This window comes from Macaca nemestrina, chromosome X (genome assembly GCF_043159975.1).
Source record: "Macaca nemestrina isolate mMacNem1 chromosome X, mMacNem.hap1, whole genome shotgun sequence".
NCBI classification, from domain to species: Eukaryota; Metazoa; Chordata; class Mammalia; order Primates; family Cercopithecidae; genus Macaca; species Macaca nemestrina.
The window spans coordinates 34854922-34878112 of NC_092145.1; the positions used below are offsets into that span (position 1 = coordinate 34854922).

The window sequence follows — 23191 nt, forward strand, 5'->3', positions numbered from 1 at the left end:
CCTTGGTGTAAATGCCATCTCTTTTCTCCTCAGATAATCAGATGAGCCATTAATGGGCACTATCTAAGGAGGAACCAGAGAAAGATTCAACGGAAGGTCTCTTCTGCAAGTATAAGGGAACCCCGTTTATCTTAAGCAGTTCTGCTTTACTTCAGAGAGATAAAAGAACTTCCACTTCCAAGGAGGTCAGGGATAGCATGAAGTAAGAGGCAAAAATGATCTTGTGTTCACTACCTAGTAATAAAAGTATTCCCATGTTTTAACATAACTGTTCTGAAGTTATTCCAAAATAGCTGCATCAAAATGTCTCCAGTGCCTAAAATGGTAATATTTAAAAGATGGAGGAGTAGATGCACTGCTTTACATTTCTCCCAACTACAATTAACAACTCTGGACATTATATACAAAAAAAACATGTGAAGATTCTAAAAGGTGGAAAAAAAGGGGAATGAGCAACTAGGGGACTTGGGACCTAAGGAATGTCATGGTATTAAATTCTGTGGTTTTATTCTTGCCTCATATATTTTTTAATTGGGTTATATAGAAGCCTGTAACCAGGAAACACCAATGAGTGCAGACTTAAAATGTTTCAAGAAAAACCTGCTCTGTCGAGCCAAAGGACCAGGAAAATGGCAGCCTGAGACAGAAAACTTTTAGAAAATAATCACCCTACTTCAGTGTCTTAGTTTATGTTTGCTACTACAACAGAATACCACATACTGGGTAATTTATAATAAACAGAAATTTATTGACTCACCGTTCTGGAAGCTGAGAAGTCTGAGATCAAGGTGCTGCCATCTGGTGAGGGCCTTCTTCTTGCATAATAATATGGCAGAAGGCATCACATAGTGGAAAGGCAAAGAGAAGATGACAGAGTGAGCAAGACTGAGCAAGAGAGTGAGCAAGAGGGGGCAAACCCGTTCCCATGATAATGGCATTACTCCATTCATGAGAGTGGAACCCCCATGACCTAAACACCTTTTAAAGGTCCCACTTCCCCTCATGCCTGTAATCTCAGAATTTGGGAAGGCCAAGGTGAGTGGATCACTTGAGCCCAGAAGTTCGAGACCAGTCTGGGCAACAAAGAGAGACTCTGTCTCTACAAAAAATAAAATAATTAGCTGGGTGTGGTGGCATGCACCTGCAGTCCAAGCTACTTGGGAAGCTGAGGCAGGAGGATCATTTGAACCTGGGAGTTCGAGGCTATGGTGAGCTATGATCACACAACTGCACTCCAGCCTGGGTGACAGAAAGAGACACCATCTCAAAAGAAAAAAAGGGTCCCATTTCCCAATGTGATCACAATCGAAATTAAATTTCAACATGAGTTTTGAAAGGGACAAACATTTAAACCATAGCATTCAGTCAAACACCGTGGAAAAAAAAATAAAAACCTATGGTCTCATCCCAACCCATGACAGCACAGGCCAAGTGGTAAACCTAGACTCCTACCTTCACAAAGTTGTAACAAGGCACCTCTTCCCCTCTCCCTCTCCACTGCCAGGGTGGTGACAAAGAAGGCTGAATGGGTAGCCAGAACTTTCATTTTAACCTGGCCTAGTGGTAAGGAGGCCCTCTTCAAGGGTGATAGTGGAGGCCACGTGAAAAAGCATAGCAAAGCACCCTTTTCCCTCCCAGCCAGTATCTGCAGAGTACTACTGGGGACTTGAAATTCCATCCTTGCCCGGAAGTAATGAGGGTCTCCCCTTTCTAAGATGTCAAAGGAGACCTAGTGGGAAATAGGGATGGAACTTTCATTCACAACTAACAGTAATGAGGCAGTATACCATTCATTGTGCTGGTGTAGTAAATAGTCATTATCTACTCAATGATAAATACTGTATGCTTTAAAGAATAATCTTGGGTGTGGCTGGCAAGATGGCCGAATAAAAACAGCTCCAGTCTGCAGTTCCCAGAGAGATCAACGCAGAAAGCGGGTAATTTCTGCATTTCCAACTGAGGTACCCGGCTCATCTCACTGGGACTGGTTAGACAGTGAGTGCAACCCACAGAGGGTGAGCTGAAGCAGGGTGGGGTGTCACCTCACTCAGGAAGCACAGGAGGTTGGGAAACTCCCTCCCATAGCCAAGGGAAGCAGTGAGGGACTGTGCTGTGAGGAATGGTGCATTCCAGCCCAGATACTACACTTTTCCCATGGTCTATGCAACCCACAGACCAGGAGATTCCCTCGGGTGCCTACATCACCAGGGCCCTGGGTTTCAAACACAAAACTGGGTGGCTGTTTGGGCAGAAACCGAGCTGGCTGCACGAGTATTTTTTCAGACTCCAGTGGCGACTGGAACACCAGCGGGACAGAACCATTCACTCCCCTGGAAAGGGTGTTGTGGCCAGGGAGTCAAGTGGTCTAGCTCAGAGGATCTCACCCCTATGGAGGACAGCAAGCTAAGATCCACTGGCTTAAAATTCTTGCTGCCAGCACAGCAGTCTGAAGTGGACCTGGGATGCTCGAGCGTGGTGGGAGGAGGGACATCCACCATTACTGAGGCTTGAGTAGGCAGTTTTACCTCACAGTGTAAACAAAGCTGCCTTGAAGTTTGATCTAGACAGAGTCCACTGCAGCTCAGTAAAGCTGCTGTAGCCAGACTGCCCCTCTAGATTCCTCCTTTCTGGACAGGGCATCTCTGAAAGAAAGGCAGCAGCCCCAGTCAGGGACTTATAGATAAAACTCCCATCTCTCTGGGACAGAGCACCTGGGTGAAGGGGTGGCTGTAGGCACAGCTTCAGCAGACTTACATGTTCCTGCCTGTTGCCTCTGAAGACAGCAGTGAATCTCCCAGCACAGCGCTCAAGCTCTGCTAAGGGACAGACTGCCTCCTCAGGTGGGTCCCTGACCCCTGTGCCTCCTGACTAAGAGACACCTCCCAGCAAGGGTCGACAGACACCTCATACAGTAGAGCTCGGGCTGGCATGTGGCAGGTGCCGCTCTGGGACACCTGCTTCCAGAGAAAGTAACAGGCAGCAATCTTTGCTGGTCTGCAGCCTCTGCTTATGATACCCAGGCAAACAGGGTCGGGAGTGGACCTCCAGCAAACTCCAGCAGACCTGGAGAAGAGGGACCTGACTGTTAGAAGGAAAACTAACAAACAGAAAGGAATAGCATCAATATCAACAAAAGGACGTCCACGCCAAAACCCCATCTGAAGGTTACCAACATCAAAGACCAAAGGTAGATAAATCTATGAAGATGAGGAAAAACCAGTCCAAAAAGGCTGAAAACTCCAAAAACCAAAACACCTCTTCTCCTACAAAGGATCACAACTCCTCGCCAACAAGGGAACAAACTGGACAGAGAGTGAGTGTGACGAATTGACAGAAGTAGGCTTCAGAAGGTGGGTAATAACAAACTCCTCCGAGCTAAAGGAGCATGTTCTAACCCAATGCAAGGAAGCTAAGAACCTTGATAAAAGGCTAGAGGAATTGCTAACTAGAATAACTAGTTTAGAGAAGAACATAAATGACCTGATGGACCTGAAAAACACAGCACAAGAACTTTGTGAAGCATACACAAGTTATCAATAGCCGAATCAATCAAGTGGAAGAAAGGATATCAGAGATTAAAGATTAACTTAATGAAATAAAGCATGAAGACAAGATTAGAGAAAAAAGAACGAAAAGGAACGAACAAAACCTCCAAGAAATATGGGACTATGTGAAAAGACCAAATCTACGTGAATCTAAAGTGAAGACTTTAACTCACACGATGTAAGAAGACAGGAAGTTGGCTTACATGTGAATTATCTGACCTCCAAAAGTTGCAATTTGGCATGAGGTAATCACAAAACAAAACAAACACATTTAACGCTAGTATAAACCCCTCTATTCTTATATATACTGGCCCATTTTAATTGTTGTCAAATGAAAACAATTTATTTCCTCTGAAGTTACTTTATCAATCTAAAAACAGAGATGTCTAAGGAAATTACCAATACTTTACAGAAATTCAAAACAACCTTAATCTTACTAACCCATTGGAGGCTCATCCAATTCATAAACATGATCTTGCAACTTAACATTTGGTTTTGCACCTTGTACACCTTGAACAGTTAACCAATGTAGAGAAAACAGTCATCTAATAAGTGTTTATTTACTATGTTCCAGGCACTATTCTAGGTGTTTGGGTCAGTATCAGTGGAAACAGACAGTAATTCCTTTCCTTATGGCATCTAGAGTGGTGGTAGTAGGGATACAGGATAAAAACAAAGATAAAATTAGTTAAATTAGTACAAGGGCTAGAAAGGAAATAAAACAGGGTAGTGACATAATAGTGATTGGGGTGGAGGTAGGTGACAGTTTTAGTCAAGGTGGTCAGGGACAAACCCCATGAGAGCCCTTTGACTAAAACCTGAATGCCAAGGAGGCAGTCATTGGACAACCTGGGAGGAAGACCTATGAAAATAACTAAGAACATAAAAATGAGGGTGAAAACTTGCAGTAATACTTCTGGAAATGTCTTCTATACAAAGGGAAAGCAGGCAAAGCGGTTTCAGGACAAAGGGCAAACTCAGTGAATGATTCAATTACTAGATTCTGGAGTATTTGCCCTGCAGCTTCTAGTGGACAGCCCGGCCCTTTCAGGCCAAAGGGCAAACTCTTTAGAGAAGCATTAATTATTAATTGCCCCATCTGCTTTATTTTTCTATTTCTTTTATTCTTAATTTTTTAGGTACATAGTAGGTGTATTTATTTATGGGATACATGAGATGTTTTGGTACACATATGCAATGTGAAATAAGCACGTCATGGAGAATGGGGTATCCATCCCCTGCCCCATCTGCTTTAAAGGCCCATCTGCCACTCTGCCCAATGCTCCACCCATTTCATTGCCTTGGACCAATACGCACACACCCCTGCCATTATCCATGCAGCTTCCTTTACTTGCAATGACTTCCCCCCAATCTTTATTGCTGGTTGAACTCCTAGTTTCAGGACTCAGCTGAAATACCTCTTCTTGAGCACCTTCCCAGGCACCAACCCACTTTCCCCTCCATCCCCTCAACTTTAGCTAATCGTTCTCTCTCCTGAGATCCCATAGTACCTTGTGTTCATCCCTGTTATAGTTCTTGACACCTTGTGTCATCATCATCCAAATGTTTGTCTTCCCCTCTAGACCATGAACTAGATAGATCAAGCCATGGACCTTAAGCACCAATGCGTCCCCAGCCCTTGATATAACTCCAGACCTATAGTAGGTGCTCAACATATGCTCACCGGATGATTGAATGACTAGGGTCTGAAGTATTTGTCCTACAGCTTCAAGTGGACAGCCCAGCTCTTCATGACCTAGGAAGACACTTCTGTGGTTTTTGGTTTGGGTTTTTTGTTAACATGCTCCTCTAAAGTGACTAGTAATGGTCCTATTGAAAGTTGTGAAGCAAAAATGGATGGACATCGACAGAAAGAAGGGAAAAGAAAAAAAGTAGGAATACTATAAGTGTACAAAAACCATCTACCTGACTGTATTTGTTTTCACTAAGAAAGAGTGGAGCCAGTCCTGGTGATAGCATTGTAGCAAGAACAGGGGTGCCCCACTGGGCACCTTCCTCACCACAAGACTTCCATCAAATTCCCTATGTCTATTTTCTTGCCAGAGGCAATATCACTTCCTTCCCCAAATCCAAAGCTTAGAATATGTGGAAGTTTTGAACAAAGTGGGGATTTGCTCTAGATTACATGCTATCGGAAAGTCGGTGCAGTTCTGATTAGTATTTCAATAAATCTTATTTATAGAGAGGGGATATTAGAGCCAGGATAAAGCTGTAATTGGTAAAGAAGTGGTACTCATTTTAATCAAGAGAAGCTAAGTTTAATATTTTGTTTGGTATTTCGTGACTTCATTTTTCTCTGCTTGAATGAAATTATAAAGTAGCCTTGCTTTGTCTCTATTTATCATGGACACAGAGTGATCCTGTCTGATGTTGGTGTTCTATGCTATTGTTTATATCCAGTAGGAGAATAAGATGGCTTAGCTGTGAGTGCCAGGCCAGCTCTGAATGTCAGGTGCTGCTTTTTTACCTCCATTCTCAGTATACAATCCTTTCTCCCAAATAGACTGTGAGATTCTTGTGGCCAGAGGTGGTGGCACCTGCTTCTCTGTCCCCGGCAAGGTCTTACACAAGGCATTTAATGTCGGTGTTCAGTAAATATTTGCTGATTGATTCAGAGTCAGGAGGACAGGCTTGCCTGAATTTCAGAGACCCTCAACTCATAACCATTTATTTATTTGGGTAATTAACCTTGTGCTGTCAAATTACCCCTGAAGCTGTATGTACAATAAGCATGCCTGTCTCAATTTCAGATTAAATGTCAGAGGATGTTGGTTCTACTCCTGGCTCCTCCATTGAGTAGTATGACTTTGGAAAGCCAGTTAACTACTCCAGGCCTTAATTTTTCCACTTGAAAAAGAATAAACTTGGACTCAATAGCTAAAGACCATTTCATGCTCTGAGATTTAGGGAAAATGAGTTTTTTCTCTTGCATTTTTTCTACCTTTAGAGAAAGTGCTAAAGAGTACATGGCCACACATCAGTATACAGGGGAAGAGTTACTCAATAAGTGGTGGTATAGGTGAGCTGTTCAAAATAAAAATCATCTGAGACTTTAATCTCACACTATGCATTAAGGAGCTAAAGGTAAACATTAAGAAGATCCCCAAAAAGAAAATATAAAATAAAATTCTCCATACAAGAAGGCTTACAAATTTACAATGAAGTCAAAATGATTAAAAATAAAATATTGTTAGACTTTTGGAACACATAAATGAAAAACTAAATACTTGGAAACATTAATCAACTTAGAAGGTAAAATCAATCTGGGAAATATTTTCAACAAATAGTTAATATTGTAAATATAATCCCATCTCATTCCATCTACCTATCCCACTCAAATCTTGACTGAAGTCAGGGTATTAGCCAGGGGAGTATATAACACCATGTAACTAGGAAAAAACTAATTCCTCTAAATCCAAATTAGAGGGTTCTCTGAAGGCCTGAGAGACTACAGTCACCCCTAGTTACCCATGGGGAACTTATTCCAAGACCTCCTGCAGATACCAAAATCTGCAGATGCCCAAGTTCCAGATATAAAATGGCATAGTATTTGCATATAACCTATGTACATTATCATGTATATTTTAAATCATCTCTAGATTATTTGTAATACCTAATACAATGTAAATGCTATCTAAATAGTTGTAATACTATATTGTTTAGGGAATAATGACATGAAGAAAGTCTGTATATGTTCAGTGCACATGCAATTTCTGAATATTTTTGATCCACAGTTAGTTGAATCCACACATGCAGAATCCATGGATACAGAGGGCCAAATATACCTGATAGCTTCACTCCAATAATTTAAGAACAGTGAAAAATTATTTTTGATGTAATCATATACATGTATAGTACTTTACAGTATGAAAAGGGTTTTCATCCCATTATTTTATTTGATTCTCAGATTAACCTTGGGAGGTAGCTAGAGAATCATTATCCTAATTTCACAAATGATAAAACTGAGGCATAGAAATAAGTAACTTTCGCAACTTCACATCAGGAAGCAAATATTAAAACCAACTCTAGACCTCACATTGGGATTCTGCCTAGGTTTTGCTGTTTTAATAGTAAGTATTTTGTATTAGAAATTTTCCACATTGCCTTCCAGATTTAAACCAATGACTTATGACAGCACGATGCCCCTTTTTTAGGTGAAACTAGAGAAAAACAGAAGCACGGAAATTTGATGAGGTGATGAAAGCTACAAAAACTACCTACTCGCCTTGAAAAGATTGAATGGTATTAGTATTCTTGAATTTAATACATGAAATATGCTACCTACAACTTTTTTCAAAGAGTAGTTGTAATGTGACCCAAAAAATTCATACAATGAATATAAAATAACAGTTGATTTCTCCAAAATGTTCAGAAATAATTACTACTTGAACCTTCATTAAGTAGGTCTTGAAATCAACAAAAAGTCCTGGGTTATTGCTTGAAATAGCCTAGGAAGCCTGTCCGTTGGGTGTTTTTATTTCTTTATCTTTTTTTTTGAGACTGAGTCTCGCTCTGTCACCCACGCTAGAGTGCTGTGGCAACATCTCAGTTCCCTGCAAACTCCGCCTCCCGGGTTCCAGCAATTCTCCTACCTCACCCTCCCGAGTAGCTGGGACTACAGGCGTACACCACCACACCCAGCTAATTTTTTGTTATTTTAGTAGAGACAGGGTTTTACCATGTTGGTCAGGCTGGTCTCAAACTACTGACCTCAGGTGATCTGCCTGCCTCGGGCTCCCAAAGTGCTGGATTACAGGCGTGAGCCACCGCGCCCAGGCCCATTTGGTGTTCTTTATGCTTAGATCATATGAGATAAAGTGGTCCTTTTAAAAAAGGATCTTTTTTTGTTTCAATATTTGGAGGTTTGAAGTGAATTTGGCAGGATTCATTAAACACCGTGACAGTGTCTGTCATTTACCACCTCAGCATTCAGTGATGACTGCATCCATGTCAACTCTGCACGTTCTTTTCTAAGTAGCTTTAACTACATTAAATGATTGAAATTCTTATGTCTCTTGTTGGGAGGTTTTCACAACTGCTAAGGTCTGAACTAGGTAACAGTTTCATGACACTATCTCTACTGGCATGAGCCATTACTAGGTGGAAATAAGTGAACTCTGTGAACATATTGCATTTCCCATGCTCCAGAATGCCTCCACATTGGACTACTATAGTATTGCTAATAATCCTAAAATTAAAGGCCAGGACTTGTTCGGACATAAAGGGTAGCCCTGGACACTAAGGCCTCAAAGAAAAGTTAGAGCTCAGAGGGGCACAGGAGTTCAGGACTGTAAATGCAGCACTTTGGGAGGCCAAGGCAGGTGGATCACAAGGTCATGAGATCAAGACCATCCTGACCAAAGTGGTGAAACCCTGTTTCTACTAAAAATAGAAAAACTAGCCGGGCGTGGTAGCCTATGCCTGCAGTCCCAGCTACTGAGGAGGCTGAGGCAGGAGAATCACTGGAACCCAGGAGGTGGGGATTGCAGTGAGCCGAGGTCATGCCACTGCACTCCAGCCTGGGTGACCGATCAAGACTTCCGGTCCCAAAAAAAAAAAAAAAACTCTGGATTCTTGAGTTGTCATACAGCTAAAGGGCCTTGATCATTCATTGGACACAGAACATGTCAATCTGAAGTTTTCAGCAAATGGGCTTAGAGCTCGCTGAGATCCACTCATTGACGCTTCCGGTCCCGCCCCCTGTCGCCTGCCAACCGGAACCTTTCCCGCCTTGTCTAAGTCCTCTCAGGCCAGCCTTGGTGGGAGGCTCCTGGGATTCGCTCCTTACCCTTCCCACCGTAGGGTGTCCTCTGAGACAGACTCTTATTCCCTCAATAAGGAGACAGACTCTTACTCCCTCAGCAGCCAAACCCTCGCCTCCCCTCAGCCGTAGCCACCTCATTGGCCACCGTCTTCACCGCAGTCACCTCAGCCTGCTCGCAACCCCAGTTGAGGTACTGACCGGTGTCATGTCTGCCACAGGGGACCGACACCCGACCGAAGGGGACCAGGAGGCCCCGGTAAGCCAGGAGGGAGCGCAGGCCGAGGCGGCCGGAGCTCGTAACCCGGAGGGTGGCGACTCCGGGCCCCACAGTAGCGACATGGTGCCTGCGACCGAGGTGGTCGGAGTCGCAGGGCCCATGGAAGGCCTCAGGGAGGAGGAGGGTGAGCAGGCGGCAGGCCTGGCCACAGTCCCCGGGGGCGGGAGCGCAGAAGAGGACCCGGACGTCGGGTCCACGGCAGAGGAAGAGGAGGAGGAGGAGGAGGAAGAGAGGAACGTGGCGGGCAACCTCGACCTGGCGGAGGTCACCCGTCGCTTCCCTGCGGCGGGCATTCGCTTTGTGTTCCTGGATCTGGTCCACTCCCTTCTCCGCCGCCTCTATCACAACGACCACATCCTGATAGCGACCCGTCACCACAGCCGCCTGATGGTGGGGCCCCGCGCTGCTGCACCCAACCGCAGGGTCGAGCCCTCCCTGCTGCTGCTGCTCCAGAGGCTGGGCGCGGGGGCCGCAGCCCTGGAAGGCCAGGGCCTGGGCCTGATCCAGGAGGCCGCGTCGGTCCCAGAGCCTGCAGTGCCAGGCTACCTGGCCGAGATGGCCAGTGAGCCCACAGAGGAGGCGGCAGAGGAGCTGGTGGAGGAGGCCACAGAGGAGGCGGCTGCGGAGGAGGCCACAGAGGAGAAGCCCACAGAGGAGGCCACAGAGGAACCGGCCACAGAGAAACCGGCCGCAGAGGAAACCACAGAGGAGGAGGCTGCAGAGGAGGCCACAGAGGAGGAGGCTGCAGAGGAGACCACAGAGGAGAAGCCCACAGAGGAGGCCACAGAGGAACCAGCCACAGAGAAGCCGGCCGCAGAGGAGGCCACGGCCCCTGAGGGTGAGGAACGGGCTACCGGCAGCAGTGGGGAGGCGGGGACCCGTGTGTCCAAGGGCTCTGGGCAGGGCCGTGGTGCGGACACAGCTGGTGAAGTGGGTGGCGAAGGGATAGTCGGGGCCTCGGGTGATGAAGCAGCAGTCGGGGCCCTCCTGAAACTTAAGGCCGAATGTTTCCCAATGAGTCGAAACCCAATTCTCTAACGACCTCTATGGTTTTGAGAAAACTTGCCGCCCTCTACCAACCTGTATTTGATAGGAGATCTGAGATCATCGATGCCATTTGTGAGCGCGGCAGATGAATGGCCTGGTAGATAGGGGTTCAGGAGGAAGCTCCGCAGGAAACAGAAGGGATACCGGCACGAAGAGAACAGGCAAATGGCAGGCATCCTTTTGGATTCATGGCTTTTCAAAGTGCAAAGATTCATAGAAAGATGATCCCTCAAATGATGAAGTGATACAGGAGCCCTTGGTAAAACTGACACAATTTAGGGAGGTGAGGTACCAATGAGCTTCACCATAAAATTTGTTTTTTGAGGCAAACAAATATTTTCCCAACAAAGTTCTGACCAAAACACCGTAGAATGAGACCAGACCTGATGATTCAGATCTCTTCTCCAAAAACGAGAAATAATCAGCAGCTTTGGGTGGGAGATTTACTAGAAAAAAGGGAGATAGTGTCCCTGTGGAAATGATCAAGCGGGAGCAACGCCAGGGCCATGGAACTGTTGTGAAAACCAGTAGGAAGGTGCCCAGCTGTTCCTTCCTTAGTTAACTCTATCTTGCTTCTCCTGAGGGTGGGGTACGGGATGCCGCTGCTAGTTGTAAATTGGGCTGTATTTTCTGTGAATGTCTGGTCCCAAGTGTGTATTTTTCTTCACTAAAGAAGTCACTAAATCTCAGCCTGAAAAGTGGGATGAAGAGGCCCAAGATGCTGCAGGCGAGGAAGAGAAAGAACAAGAAAAAGAGAAGGATGCGGAAAACAAGGTGAAGAACTCCAAGGGGACCTAGATGCAGCAGAGGGGAAGCCGAGAAAATCCAGGTATCTGTGTATAGCTTTGAGAATCACTCGACTATTCCTGGCATTTACCTGTTGCTGACAGTTTTATTTAACAACAAAAAAGATTCCCAGTAAATTAATTAAGAAAATGTTTAAAAGTAGTTTAAAAATTCAATTTGGCTTACGTAAAATATTACTAGAATATTCATGTATCTAGTAATACGAACTGCAGTGTGTTCTGAAATATACTTCATGGCTACTCATTTGTTCATGTTTGAGGTGTTTTGTCTTCTAGCTGCAAGACTACTAACAAGTGGTAAATGTATCAGACCTACTACCAAGACCAATATTTGTGTAGAAAACAGTCGCCAGACACAGCCACTAACTTGGCTGGGCCACACACATTAGTGGGGCCGTCATTACTTGACCACAGAAATGCAGGATCCCATAGTAACTAGGAGACTACTCAATGCCTTTTACAAAGTGATAACTAGCAAAAACCTAAGAATTTCAAGTAGGAACACATTTAATGACTAATACCTAAATATTTACTTAGCTATATATTTTTGTATTTTATGTCACAGATGAAAAGAATGTGTGTTTATCACTGAATTGGTAATTAAGTCTTAAGGTATATCTGTCTTTGAGTATATTTAAATGGTTAACATTTTTCTTTCTTATTTATTTATTTATTTGCATTTTCACAGCCGTGCATTTCTTAATAGCTTCTTTCCCACATGGTAGATAGGAAACCAAGGGTCTGGGAGGGTAAGGGAGGTTCATTTGTGGAACCAGCACGGGCTGTTGAAGCTTGAGAGATTTATTTAAATCTCAGAATGGCCCCTCATGTAGAAAGAAAAGCAACAAGCTTTTATAGTGCTAGGCACACAAGGTTGGTGTGACCCTTTGACTGAAACCTTCAGTTCCACAAGGACCCTGATATCCAAGCTTGTGAGTTACAAAAGGAAAAGGTAGTTTTCTCTACTTGTTTAGCATATAGCACACAAACCTTGCAGATATACACAGAGCTGGCCATTTTCTTCTATTTAGAAAGTCACTGGTGCTGGTTAATGTTGTGCTGTTGTTTATTTTCTCTCATTTCATCCTGCAGTTGGGAAGAATGGAAAGAAGTCTCTGTTGTTCATTGTTTTTATTTTTTTTGCAGATGCCTGTGGGAATTTTAACACACGTCATTGCAAAGTTGGTTACATCAAAAGTGATATCCAGTGACATCTAACTTTCATGCATGTATTTGACAGTGTTTGTTCAAGTTAAAAATAAAAGTTTGTTTTAAATGAATAAACCGAAACATGGGAAGATTTCTCAATAAATAATGCTAACTCAAATCTCTCCTTTACCTCTTTGTTTTGGCCCACCATACCTTCATTGAAAGGTATTACTTTCCACCATTTGGTAAGATTGTTTGAAATTCTTTTACTGCAGCCAAAAATCAAGTAAAATGTCAAGTTTAAAACAATTTTTGGAAAGAGTGATGGGGCTCCTCTTTAGATCTGTGTGTTGTGGCCACTGAGCACTTGTCATATAGCTAGCCTGATTTAATACGTGCTGTAAGTGTGAAAAAATTATTCCATGTCTTACTATTATTATTACTATTTTTTTTTTTTTAATGAGACTGAGTCTCGCTCTGTCACCCAGGCTGGAGTGCTGTGGCACCATCTCGGTTCACTGCAACCTCCACCTCCCGGGTTCCAGCAATTCTGCTGCCTCACCCTCCTGAGTAGCTGGGACTACAGGCGTGCACCACCACACCCAGCTAATTTTTTGTGTTTTTAGTAGAGACAGGGTTTTACCATGTTGGTCAGGCTGGTCTCAAACTACTGACCTCAGGTGATCTGCCTGCCTCGGCCTCCCAAAGTGCTGGATTACAGGCATGAGCCACCACGCCCAGGCCCTTTTGGTGTTTTTTCTGCTTAGCTCTTTTGAGTCCCTTTAAAACAGTATCTATTTTTTTTCATTATTTGGAGGTTTGAAGTGAATTTGGCAGGATTCATTAAACACCTTCCAGTGTCTGTCATTTACCACATCAGCACTCGGTGATGACTGCATCCATTTCAACTCTGCACATTCTTTTCTAAGTAGCATTGACTACATTAAATTATTGAAATTCTACGTCTCTTCTTGGGAGGTTTTCACAACTGCTTAGGTCTGAACTAGGTAACATTTTTATGACACTATCTCTACTGGCATGAGCCATTACTAGGTGGAAATAAGTGGACTCTGTGAACATCTTGCAGTTCCCATACTCCAGGGTGCCTCCACATTGGACTACTATAGTGTTGCTAATCCTAAAATTAAAAGCGCAAGACTTGTGTGGACCAAAAGGGTAGCCCTGGACACTAAGGCCTCAAAGAAAAGGTAGAGATCGGCCGTGGACGGTGGCTCAGGCCTGTAACCCCAGCACTTTGGGAGACCAAGGCAGGTGGATCACAAGGTCATGAGATCGAGACCATCCTGGCCAATGTGGTGAAACTCTGTCTCTACCAAAACTAGAAAAACTAGCGGAGGGTGGTAGCCTGTGCCTGTAGTCCCAGCTACTGAGGAGGCTGAGGCAGGAGAATCACTGCAATCCAGGAGGCAGGGATTGCAGTGAGCCGAGATAGTGGCACTGCACTCCAGCCTGGGTGACCGAGCAAGAATCCGGTCCAAAAAAAAAAACAAAAAACCCTGGATTCTGAGATGTCCTAGAGCTAAAGGGCCTTGATCATTCATTGGACACAGAACATGTCAATCTGAAGTTTTCGGCAAATGGGCTTACAGCTCACTGAGAGCCCCTCATTGATGCTTCCGGTCCCGCCCCCTGTTGCCTGCCAACCGGAATCTTTCCCGCCTTGTCTAAGTCCTCTCAGGCCAGCCTTGGTGGGAGGCTCCTGGGATTCGCTCCTTGCCCTTCCCACCGTAGGGTGTCCTCTGAGACAGACTCTTATTCCCTCAATAAGGAGACAGACTCTTACTCCCTCAGCGGCCAAACCCTTGCCTCCCCTCAGCCGTAGCCACCTCAGTGGCCACCATCTTCACAGCGGTCACCAGCCTGCTCGCCACCCCAGTTGAGGTACTGACCGGTGTCATGTCTGCCACAGGGGACCGACACCCGACCGAAGGGGACCAGGAGGCCCCGGTAAGCCAGGAGGGAGCGCAGGCCGAGGTGGCCGGAGCTGGTAACCCGGAGGGTGGCGACTCCGGCCCCCACAGTAGCGACATGGTGCCTGCGACCGAGGTGGTCGGAGTCGCAGGGCCCATGGAAGGCCTCAGGGAGGAGGAGGGTGAGCAGGCGGCAGGCCTGGCCACAGTCCCCGGGGGCGGGAGCACCGAGGAGGACCCGGACATCGGGCCCGCGGCGGAGGAAGAGGAGGAGGAGGAGGAGGAGGAGGAAGAAGAGAGGAACGTGGCGGGCAACCTCGACCTGGCGGAGGTCACCCGTCGCTTCCCTGCGGCGGGCATTCGCTTTGTGTTCCTGGATCTGGTCCACTCCCTTCTCCGCCGCCTCTATCACAACGACCACATCCTGATAGCGACCCGTCACCACAGCCGCCTGATGGTGGGGCCCCGCGCTGCTGCACCCAACCGCAGGGTCGAGCCCTCCCTGCTGCTGCTGCTCCAGAGGCTGGGCGCGGGGGCCGCAGCCCTGGAAGGCCAGGGCCTGGGCCTGATCCAGGAGGCCGCGTCGGTCCCAGAGCCTGCAGTGCCAGGCTACCTGGCCGAGATGGCCAGTGAGCCCACAGAGGAGGCGGCAGAGGAGCTGGTGGAGGAGGCCACAGAGGAGGCGGCTGCGGAGGAGGCCACAGAGGAGAAGCCCACAGAGGAGGCCACAGAGGAACCGGCCACAGAGAAACCGGCCGCAGAGGAAACCACAGAGGAGGAGGCTGCAGAGGAGGCCACAGAGGAGGAGGCTGCAGAGGAGACCACAGAGGAGAAGCCCACAGAGGAGGCCACAGAGGAACCAGCCACAGAGAAACCAGCCGCAGAGGAGGCCACGGCCCCTGAGGGTGAGGAACGGGCTACCGGCAGCAGTGGGGAGGCGGGGACCCGTGTGTCCAAGGGCTCTGGGCAGGGCCGTGGTGCGGACACAGCTGGTGAAGCGGGTGGTGAAGGGGTAGTCGGGGCCTCGGGTGATGAAGCAGCAGTCGGGGCCCTCCTGAAACTTAAGGCCGAATGTTTCCCAATGAGTCGAAACCCAATTCTCTAACGACCTCTATGGTTTTGAGAAAACTTGCCGCCCTCTACCAACCTGTATTTGATAGGAGATTTGAGATCATCGATGCCATTTGTGAGCCCACAGACGAATGGCCGGTCAGACAGGGGTTCAGGAGGGAGCTCCGCAGGAAACAGAGGGGATACCGGCACGAAGAGAACAGGGAAATGGCAGGCATCCTTTTGGATTCATGGCTTTTCAAAGTGCAAAGATTCATAGAAAGATGATCCCTCAAATGATGAAGTGATACAAGAGACCTTGGTATAACTGACACATTCAGGGGGGTGAGGAACCAATGAGCTTCACCATAAAATTTGTTTTTTGAGGCAAACAAATATTTTCCCAACAAAGTTCTGACCAAAACACCGTAGAATGAGACCAGACCTGATGATTCAGATCTCTTCTCCAAAAACGAGAAATAATCAGCAGCTTTGGGTGGGAGATTTACTAGAAAAAAGGGAGATAGTGTCCCTGTGGAAATGATCAAGCGGGAGCAACGCCAGGGCCATGGAACTGTTGTGAAAACCAGTAGGAAGGTGCCCAGCTGTTCCTTCCTTAGTTAACTCTATCCTGCTTCTCCTGAGGGTGGGGTACGGGATGCCGCTGCTAGTTGTATATTGGGCTGTATTTTCTGTGAATGTCTGGTCCCAAGTGTGTATTTTTCTTCACTAAAGAAGTCACTAAATCTCAGCCTGAAAAGTGGGATGAAGAGGCCCAAGATGCTGCAGGCGAGGAAGAGAAAGAACAAGAAAAAGAGAAGGATGCGGAAAACAAGGCGAAGAACTCCAAGGGGACCTAGATGCAGCAGAGGGGAAGCCGAGAAAATCCAGGTATCTGTGTATAGCTTTGAGAATCACTCGACTATTCCTGGCATTTACCTGTTGCTGACAGTTTTATTTAACAACAAAAAAGATTCCCAGTAAATTAATTAAGAAAATGTTTAAAAGTAGTTTAAAAATTCAATTTAGCTTACATAAAATATTACTAGAATATTCATGTATCTAGTAATATGAACTGCAGTGTGCTCTGAAATATACTTCATGGCTACTCATTTGTTCATGTTTGAGGTGTTTTGTCTTCTAGCTGCAAGACTACTAACAAGTGGTAAATGTATCAGACCTACTACCAAGACCAATATTTGTGTAGAAAACAGTTGCCAGACACAGCCACTAACTTGGCTGGGCCACACACATTAGTGGGGCCCTCATTACTTGACCACAGAAATGCAGGATCCCATAGTAACTAGGAGACAACTCAATGCCTTTTACAAAGTGACAACTAGCAAAAAGCCAAGAATTTCAAGTAGGAACACATTTAATGACTAATACCTAAATATTTACTTAGCTATATATTTTTGTATTTTATGTCACAGTCAGATGAAAAGAATGTGTGTTTATCACTGAATTGGTAATTAAGTCTTAAGGTATATCTGTCTTTGAGTATATTTAAATGGTTAACATTTTTCTTTCTTATTTATTTATTTATTTGCATTTTCACAGCCGTGTATTTCATAATCGCTTCTTTCCCGCATGGTAGATATGGAAACCAAGGGTCTGGGAGGGTAAGGGAGTATCATTTATGGACGAGCACAGGCTGTTGAAGCTTGAGAGATTTATTTAAATCTCAGAATGGCCCCTCATGTAGAAAGAAAAGCAACAAACTTTTGTAGTGCTAGGCACACAAGGTTGGTGTGACCCTTTGACTGAAACCTCCAGTGTCACAAGGATCCTGATATCCAAGCTTGTGAGTTACAAAAGGAAAAGGTAGTTTTCTCTACTTGTTTAGCATATAGCACACAAATCTTGCAGATATACACAGAGCTGGCCATTTTCTTCTATTTAGAAAGTCACTGGTGCTGGTTAATGTTGTGCTGTTGTTTATTTTCTCTCATTTCATCCTGCAGTTGGGAAGAATAGAAAGAAGTCTCTGTTGTTCATTGTTTTTATTTTTTTTGCAGATGCCTGTGGGAATTTTAACACACGTCATTGCAAAGTTGGTTACATCTAAAGTGATATCCAGTGACATCTAACTTTCATACATGTATTTGACAGTGTTTGTTCAAGTTAAAAATAAAAGTTTGTTTTAAATGAATAAACCGAAACATGGGAAGATTTCTCAATAAATAATGCTAACTCAAATCTCTCCTTTACCTCTTTGTTTTGGCCCACCATACCTTCATTGAAAGGTATTACTTTCCGCCATTTGGTAAGATTGTTTGAAATTCTTTTACTGCAGCCAAAAATCAAGTAAAATATCAAGTTTAAAACAATTTTTGGAAAGAGAGAGATGGGGCTCATCTTTAGATCTGTGTGTTGTGGCCACTGACCACTTGTCATATGGCTAGCCTGATTTAATACGTGCTGTAAGTGCGAAAAAATTATTGCATTTATTATTATTATTATTATTATTATTATTTTTGAGACTGAGTCTCGCTCTGTCACCCAGGCTGGAGTGCTGTGGCACCATCTCGGTTCACTGCAACCTCCACCTCCCGGGTTCCAGCAATTCTGCTGCCTCACCCTCCTGAGTAGCTGGGACTACAGGCGTGCACCACCACACCCAGCTAATTTTTTGTGTTTTTAGTAGAGACAGGGTTTTACCATGTTGGTCAGGTTGGTCTCAAACTACTGACCTCAGGTGATCTGCCTGCCTCGGCCTCCCAAAGTGCTGGATTACAGGCATGAGCCACCACGCCCAGGCCCTTTTGGTGTTTTTTCTGCTTAGCTCTTTTGAGTCCCTTTAAAACAGTATCTATTTTTTTTCATTATTTGGAGGTTTAAAGTGAATATGGCAGGATTCATTAAACATCTTCCAGTGTCTGTCATTTACCACATCAGCACTCGGTGATGACTGCATCCATTTCAACTCTGCACATTCTTTTCTAAGTAGCATTGACTACATTAAATCATTGAAATTCTACGTCTCTTCTTGGGAGGTTTTCACAACTGCTTAGGTCTGAACTAGGTAACATTTTTATGACACTATCTCTACTGGCATGAGCCATTACTAGGTGGAAATAAGTGGACTCTGTGAACATCTTGCAGTTCCCATACTCCAGGGTGCCTCCACATTGGACTACTATAGTGTTGCTAATCCTAAAATTAAAAGCGCAAGACTTGTGTGGACCAAAAGGTTAGCCCTGGATACTAAGGCCTCAAAGAAAAGGTAGAGTTCGGCCGTGGACGGTGGCTCAGGCCTGTAACCCCAGCACTTTGGGAGGCCAAGGCAGGTGGATCACAAGGTCATGAGATCGAGACCATCCTGGCCAATGTGGTGAAACTCTGTCTCTACTAAAACTAGAAAAACTAGCTGGGCGTGGTAGCCTGTGCCTGTAGTCCCAGCTACTGAGGAGGCTGAGGCAGAAGAATCACTGCAACCCAGGAGGCGGGGATTGCAGTGAGCCGAGATAGTGGCACTGCACTCCAGCCTGGGTGACGGATCAAGACTCCGGTCCCAAAAAAAAAAAAAAAAAAAAAAACCCTGGATTCTGAGTTATCCTAGAGCTAAAGGGCCTTGTTCATTCATTGGACACAGAACATGTCAATCTGAAGTTTTCAGCAAATGGGCTTAGAGCTCCCTGAGAGCCCCTCATTGACGTTTCCGGTCCCGCCCCCTGTCGCTTGCCAACCGGAATCTTTCCCGCCTTGTCTAAGTCCTCTCAGGCCAGCCTTGGTGGGAGGCTCCTGGGATTCGCTCCTTGCCCTTCCCACCGTAGGGTGTCCTCTGAGACAGACTCTTATTCCCTCAATAAGGAGACAGACTCTTACTCCCTCAGCAGCCAAACCCTCGCCTCCCCTCAGCCGTAGCCACCTCAGTGGCCACCGTCTTCACCGCGGTCACCACAGCCTGCTCGCCACCCCAGTTGAGGTACTGACCGGTGTCATGTCTGCCACAGGGGACCGACACCCGACCGAAGGGGACCAGGAGGCCCCGGTAAGCCAGGAGGGAGCGCAGGCCGAGGTGGCCGGAGCTGGTAACCCGGAGGGTGGCGACTCCGGGCCCCACAGTAGCGACATGGTGCCTGCGACCGAGGTGGTCGGAGTCGCAGGGCCCATGGAAGGCCTCAGGGAGGAGGAGGGTGAGCAGGCGGCAGGCCTGGCCACAGTCCCCGGGGGCGGGAGCGCTGAGGAGGACCCGGACATCGGGCCCGCGGCGGAGGAAGAGGAGGAGGAGGAGGAGGAGGAGGAGGAAGAAGAGAGGAACGTGGCGGGCAACCTCGACCTGGCGGAGGTCACCCGTCGCTTCCCTGCGGCGGGCATTCGCTTTGTGTTCCTGGATCTGGTCCACTCCCTTCTCCGCCGCCTCTATCACAACGACCACATCCTGATAGCGACCCGTCACCACAGCCGCCTGATGGTGGGGCCCCGCGCTGCTGCACCCAACCGCAGGGTCGAGCCCTCCCTGCTGCTGCTGCTCCAGAGGCTGGGCGCGGGGGCCGCAGCCCTGGAAGGCCAGGGCCTGGGCCTGATCCAGGAGGCCGCGTCGGTCCCAGAGCCTGCAGTGCCAGGCTACCTGGCCGAGATGGCCAGGGAGCCCACAGAGGAGGCCGCAGAGGAGCCGGTGGAGGAGGCCACAGAGGAGGAGGCTGCAGAGGAGGCCACAGAGGAGGAGGCCACAGAGGAGAAGCCCACAGAGGAGGCCACAGAGGAACCGGCCGCAGAGGAGGCCACGGCCCCTGAGGGTGAGGAACGGGCTAGCGGCAGCAGTGGGGAGGCGGGGACCCGTGTGTCCAAGGGCTCTGCGCAGGGCCGTGGTGCGGACACAGCTGGTGAAGCGGGTGGTGAAGGGGTAGTCGGGGCCTCGGGTGATGAAGCAGCAGTCGGGGCCCTCCTGAAACTTAAGGCCGAATGTTTCCCAATGAGTCGAAACCCAATTCTCTAACGACCTCTATGGTTTTGAGAAAACTTGCCGCCCTCTACCAACCTGTATTTGATAGGAGATCTGAGATCATCGATGCCATTTGTGAGCGCGCAGATGAATGGCCTGGTAGATAGGGGTTCAGGAGGGAGCTCCGCAGGAAACAGAGGGGATACCGGCACGAAGAGAACAGGGAAATGGCAGGCATCCTTTTGGATTCATGGCTTTTCAAAGTGCAAAGATTCATAGAAAGATGATCCCTCAAATGATGAAGTGATACAGGAGCCCTTGGTAAAACTGACACATACAGAGGGGTGAGGAACCAATGAGCTTCACCATAAAATTTGTTTTTTGAGGCAAACAAATATTTTCCCAACAAAGTTCTGACCAAAACACCGTAGAATGAGACCAGACCTGATGATTCAGATCTCTTCTCCAAAAACGAGAAATAATCAGCAGCTTTGGGTGGGAGATTTACTAGAAAAAAGGGAGATAGTGTCCCTGTGGAAATGATCAAGCGGGAGCAACGCCAGGGCCATGGAACTGTTGTGAAAACCAGTAGGAAGGTGCCCAGCTGTTCCTTCCTTAGTTAACTCTATCCTGCTTCTCCTGAGGGTGGGGTACGGGATGCCGCTGCTAGTTGTATATTGGGCTGTATTTTCTGTGAATGTCTGGTCCCAAGTGTGTATTTTTCTTCACTAAAGAAGTCACTAAATCTCAGCCTGAAAAGTGGGATGAAGAGGCCCAAGATGCTGCAGGCGAGGAAGAGAAAGAACAAGAAAAAGAGAAGGATGCGGAAAACAAGGTGAAGAACTCCAAGGGGACCTAGATGCAGCAGAGGGGAAGCCGAGAAAATCCAGGTATCTGTGTATAGCTTTGAGAATCACTCGACTATTCCTGGCATTTACCTGTTGCTGACAGTTTTATTTAACAACAAAAAAGATTCCCAGTAAATTAATTAAGAAAATGTTTAAAAGTAGTTTAAAAATTCAATTTGGCTTATGTAAAATATTACTAGAATATTCATGTATCTAGTAATATGAACTGCAGTGTGTTCTGAAATATACTTCATGGCTACTCATTTGTTCATGTTTGAGGTGTTTTGTCTTCTAGCTGCAAGACTACTAACAAGTGGTAAATGTATCAGACCTACTACCAAGACCAATATTTGTGTAGAAAACAGTCGCCAGACACAGCCACTAACTTGGCTGGGCCACACGCATTAGTTGGGCTGTCATTACTTGACCACAGAAATGCAGGCTCCCATAGTAACTAGGAGACAATGCATTTTACAAAGTGACTACTTACAACTAGCAAAAAGCTAAGAATTTCAAGTAGGAACACATTTAATGACTAATACCTAAATATTTACTTAGCTATATATTTTTGTATTTTATGTCACAGTCAGATGAAAAGAATGTGTGTTTATCACTGAATTGGTAATTAAGTCTTAAGGTATATCTGTCTTTGAGTATATTTAAATGTTTAACATTTTTCTTTCTTATTTATTTATTTATTTGCGTTTTCACAGCCATGTATTTCATAATAGCTTCTTTCCCGCATGGTAGATATGGAAACCAAGGTTCTGGGAGGGTAAGGGAGTATCATTTATGGAACGAGCACAGGCTGTTGAAGCTTGAGAGATTTATTTAAATCTCAGAATGGCCCCTCATGTAGAAAGAAAAGCAACAAGCTTTTGTAGTGCTAGGCACACAAGGTTGGTGTGACCCTTTGACTGAAACCTCCAGTTCCACAAGCACCCTGATATCCAAGCTTGTGAGTTACAAAAGGAAAAGGTAGTTTTCTCTACTTGTTTAGCATATAGCACACAAATCTTGCAGATATACACAGAGCTGGCCATTTTCTTCTATTTAGAAAGTCACTGGTGCTGGTTAATGTTGTGCTGTTGTTTATTTTCTCTCATTTCATCCTGCAGTTGGGAAGAATAGAAAGAAGTCTCTGTTGTTCATTGTTTTCATTTTTTTTTGCAGATGCCTGTGGGAATTTTAACACACGTCATTGCAAAGTTGGTTACATCTAAAGTGATATCCAGTGACATCTAACTTTCATGCATGTATTTGACAGTGTTTGTTCAAGTTAAAAATAAAAGTTTGTTTTAAATGAATAAACCGAAACATGGGAAGATTTCTCAATAAATAATGCTAACTCAAATCTCTCCTTTACCGCTTTGTTTTGGCCCACCATACCTTCATTGAAAGGTATTACTTTCCACCATTTGGTAAGATTGTTTGAAATTCTTTTACTGCAGCCAAAAATCAAGTAAAATGTCAAGTTTAAAACAATTTTTGGAAAGAGAGAGATGGGGCACATCTTTAGATCTGTGTGTTGTGGCTACCGAGCACTTTTAATGTGGCTAGTCTGATTTAATATGTACTGTAAGTATGAAATAATATTGTATATTTTACTTTTTTTTTTTTTTTTCGAGACTGAGTCTCGCTGTGTTACCCTGGCTGGAGTGCAGTGGCGCGGTCTCAGCTCACTGCAACCTCCGCCTCCCGGGTTCCAGCAATTCTGCCTCACCCTCCCAAGTATGTGGGACTACAGGCGCCTGCCACCACACCCAGCTAATTTTTTGTATTTTTAGTAGAGACAGGGTTTCGCCGTGTTAGCCAGGATGGTCTCGATCTCCTGATCTCGTGATCTGCCCATCTCAGCCTCCCAA

The 23191-nt window shown here is 45.9% G+C and overlaps 3 protein-coding genes and 1 long non-coding RNA gene across 6 annotated transcripts in view; 3 read left to right on the forward strand and 1 right to left on the reverse strand.

The window, feature by feature from the left end:
• Window positions 1-815, reverse strand: part of LOC139360859 (uncharacterized) — a 43697-nt gene extending 42882 nt beyond the window's left edge. The window contains exon 1 of the long non-coding RNA XR_011618410.1: window positions 758-815. This is a non-coding gene — a long non-coding RNA (uncharacterized lncRNA). The remainder of the gene's footprint in view (window positions 1-757) is intronic.
• An 8457-nt stretch (window positions 816-9272) lies between these two features.
• Window positions 9273-12777, forward strand: LOC105468555 (cancer/testis antigen family 47 member B1-like). The gene is made up of 3 exons (XM_071088482.1): window positions 9273-10445; window positions 11328-11483; window positions 12607-12777. The coding sequence occupies exons 1-2, from the start codon at window positions 9536-9538 to the stop codon at window positions 11450-11452; spliced, it is 1035 nt and encodes a 344-aa protein (XP_070944583.1). The 5' UTR covers window positions 9273-9535; the 3' UTR covers window positions 11453-11483; window positions 12607-12777.
• A 1490-nt stretch (window positions 12778-14267) lies between these two features.
• Window positions 14268-17770, forward strand: LOC139360719 (cancer/testis antigen family 47 member B1-like). 2 transcript variants are annotated; one of them, XM_071088576.1, is made up of 3 exons: window positions 14268-15445; window positions 16326-16481; window positions 17609-17770. In XM_071088576.1, exons 1-2 carry the CDS (start codon window positions 14527-14529, stop codon window positions 16448-16450), a joined length of 1044 nt encoding a protein of 347 aa, XP_070944677.1. In that variant the 5' UTR covers window positions 14268-14526; the 3' UTR covers window positions 16451-16481; window positions 17609-17770. The 2 variants fall into 2 exon arrangements, with proteins under 2 accessions (XP_070944677.1, XP_070944678.1); XM_071088577.1 differs by having other exon boundaries at window positions 16329-16481.
• Window positions 17771-19262: 1492 nt separating this feature from the next.
• Window positions 19263-22674, forward strand: LOC139360621 (cancer/testis antigen family 47 member B1). Of its 2 annotated transcripts, none has more exons than XM_071088407.1 (3): window positions 19263-20332; window positions 21216-21368; window positions 22500-22674. In XM_071088407.1, exons 1-2 carry the CDS (start codon window positions 19534-19536, stop codon window positions 21335-21337), a joined length of 921 nt encoding a protein of 306 aa, XP_070944508.1. In that variant the 5' UTR covers window positions 19263-19533; the 3' UTR covers window positions 21338-21368; window positions 22500-22674. The 2 variants fall into 2 exon arrangements, with proteins under 2 accessions (XP_070944508.1, XP_070944507.1); XM_071088406.1 differs by having other exon boundaries at window positions 19268-20332; window positions 21213-21368.
• The last annotated feature ends 517 nt before the right edge of the window (window positions 22675-23191 follow it).

Bases quoted from the DNA above. Each gene is read 5' to 3' on its own strand.
- LOC105468555 (XM_071088482.1), top strand. From the start codon at position 9,536: ATGTCTGCCACAGGGGACCGACACCCGACCGAAGGGGACCAGGAGGCC. The intron at 10,446-11,327 runs GTGAGGAACGGG...TCTTCACTAAAG, and splicing joins GGAGGCCACGGCCCCTGAGG to AAGTCACTAAATCTCAGCCT.
- LOC139360719 (XM_071088576.1), top strand. From the start codon at position 14,527: ATGTCTGCCACAGGGGACCGACACCCGACCGAAGGGGACCAGGAGGCC. The intron at 15,446-16,325 runs GTGAGGAACGGG...TCTTCACTAAAG, and splicing joins GGAGGCCACGGCCCCTGAGG to AAGTCACTAAATCTCAGCCT.
- LOC139360621 (XM_071088406.1), top strand. From the start codon at position 19,534: ATGTCTGCCACAGGGGACCGACACCCGACCGAAGGGGACCAGGAGGCC. The intron at 20,333-21,212 runs GTGAGGAACGGG...TCTTCACTAAAG, and splicing joins GGAGGCCACGGCCCCTGAGG to AAGTCACTAAATCTCAGCCT.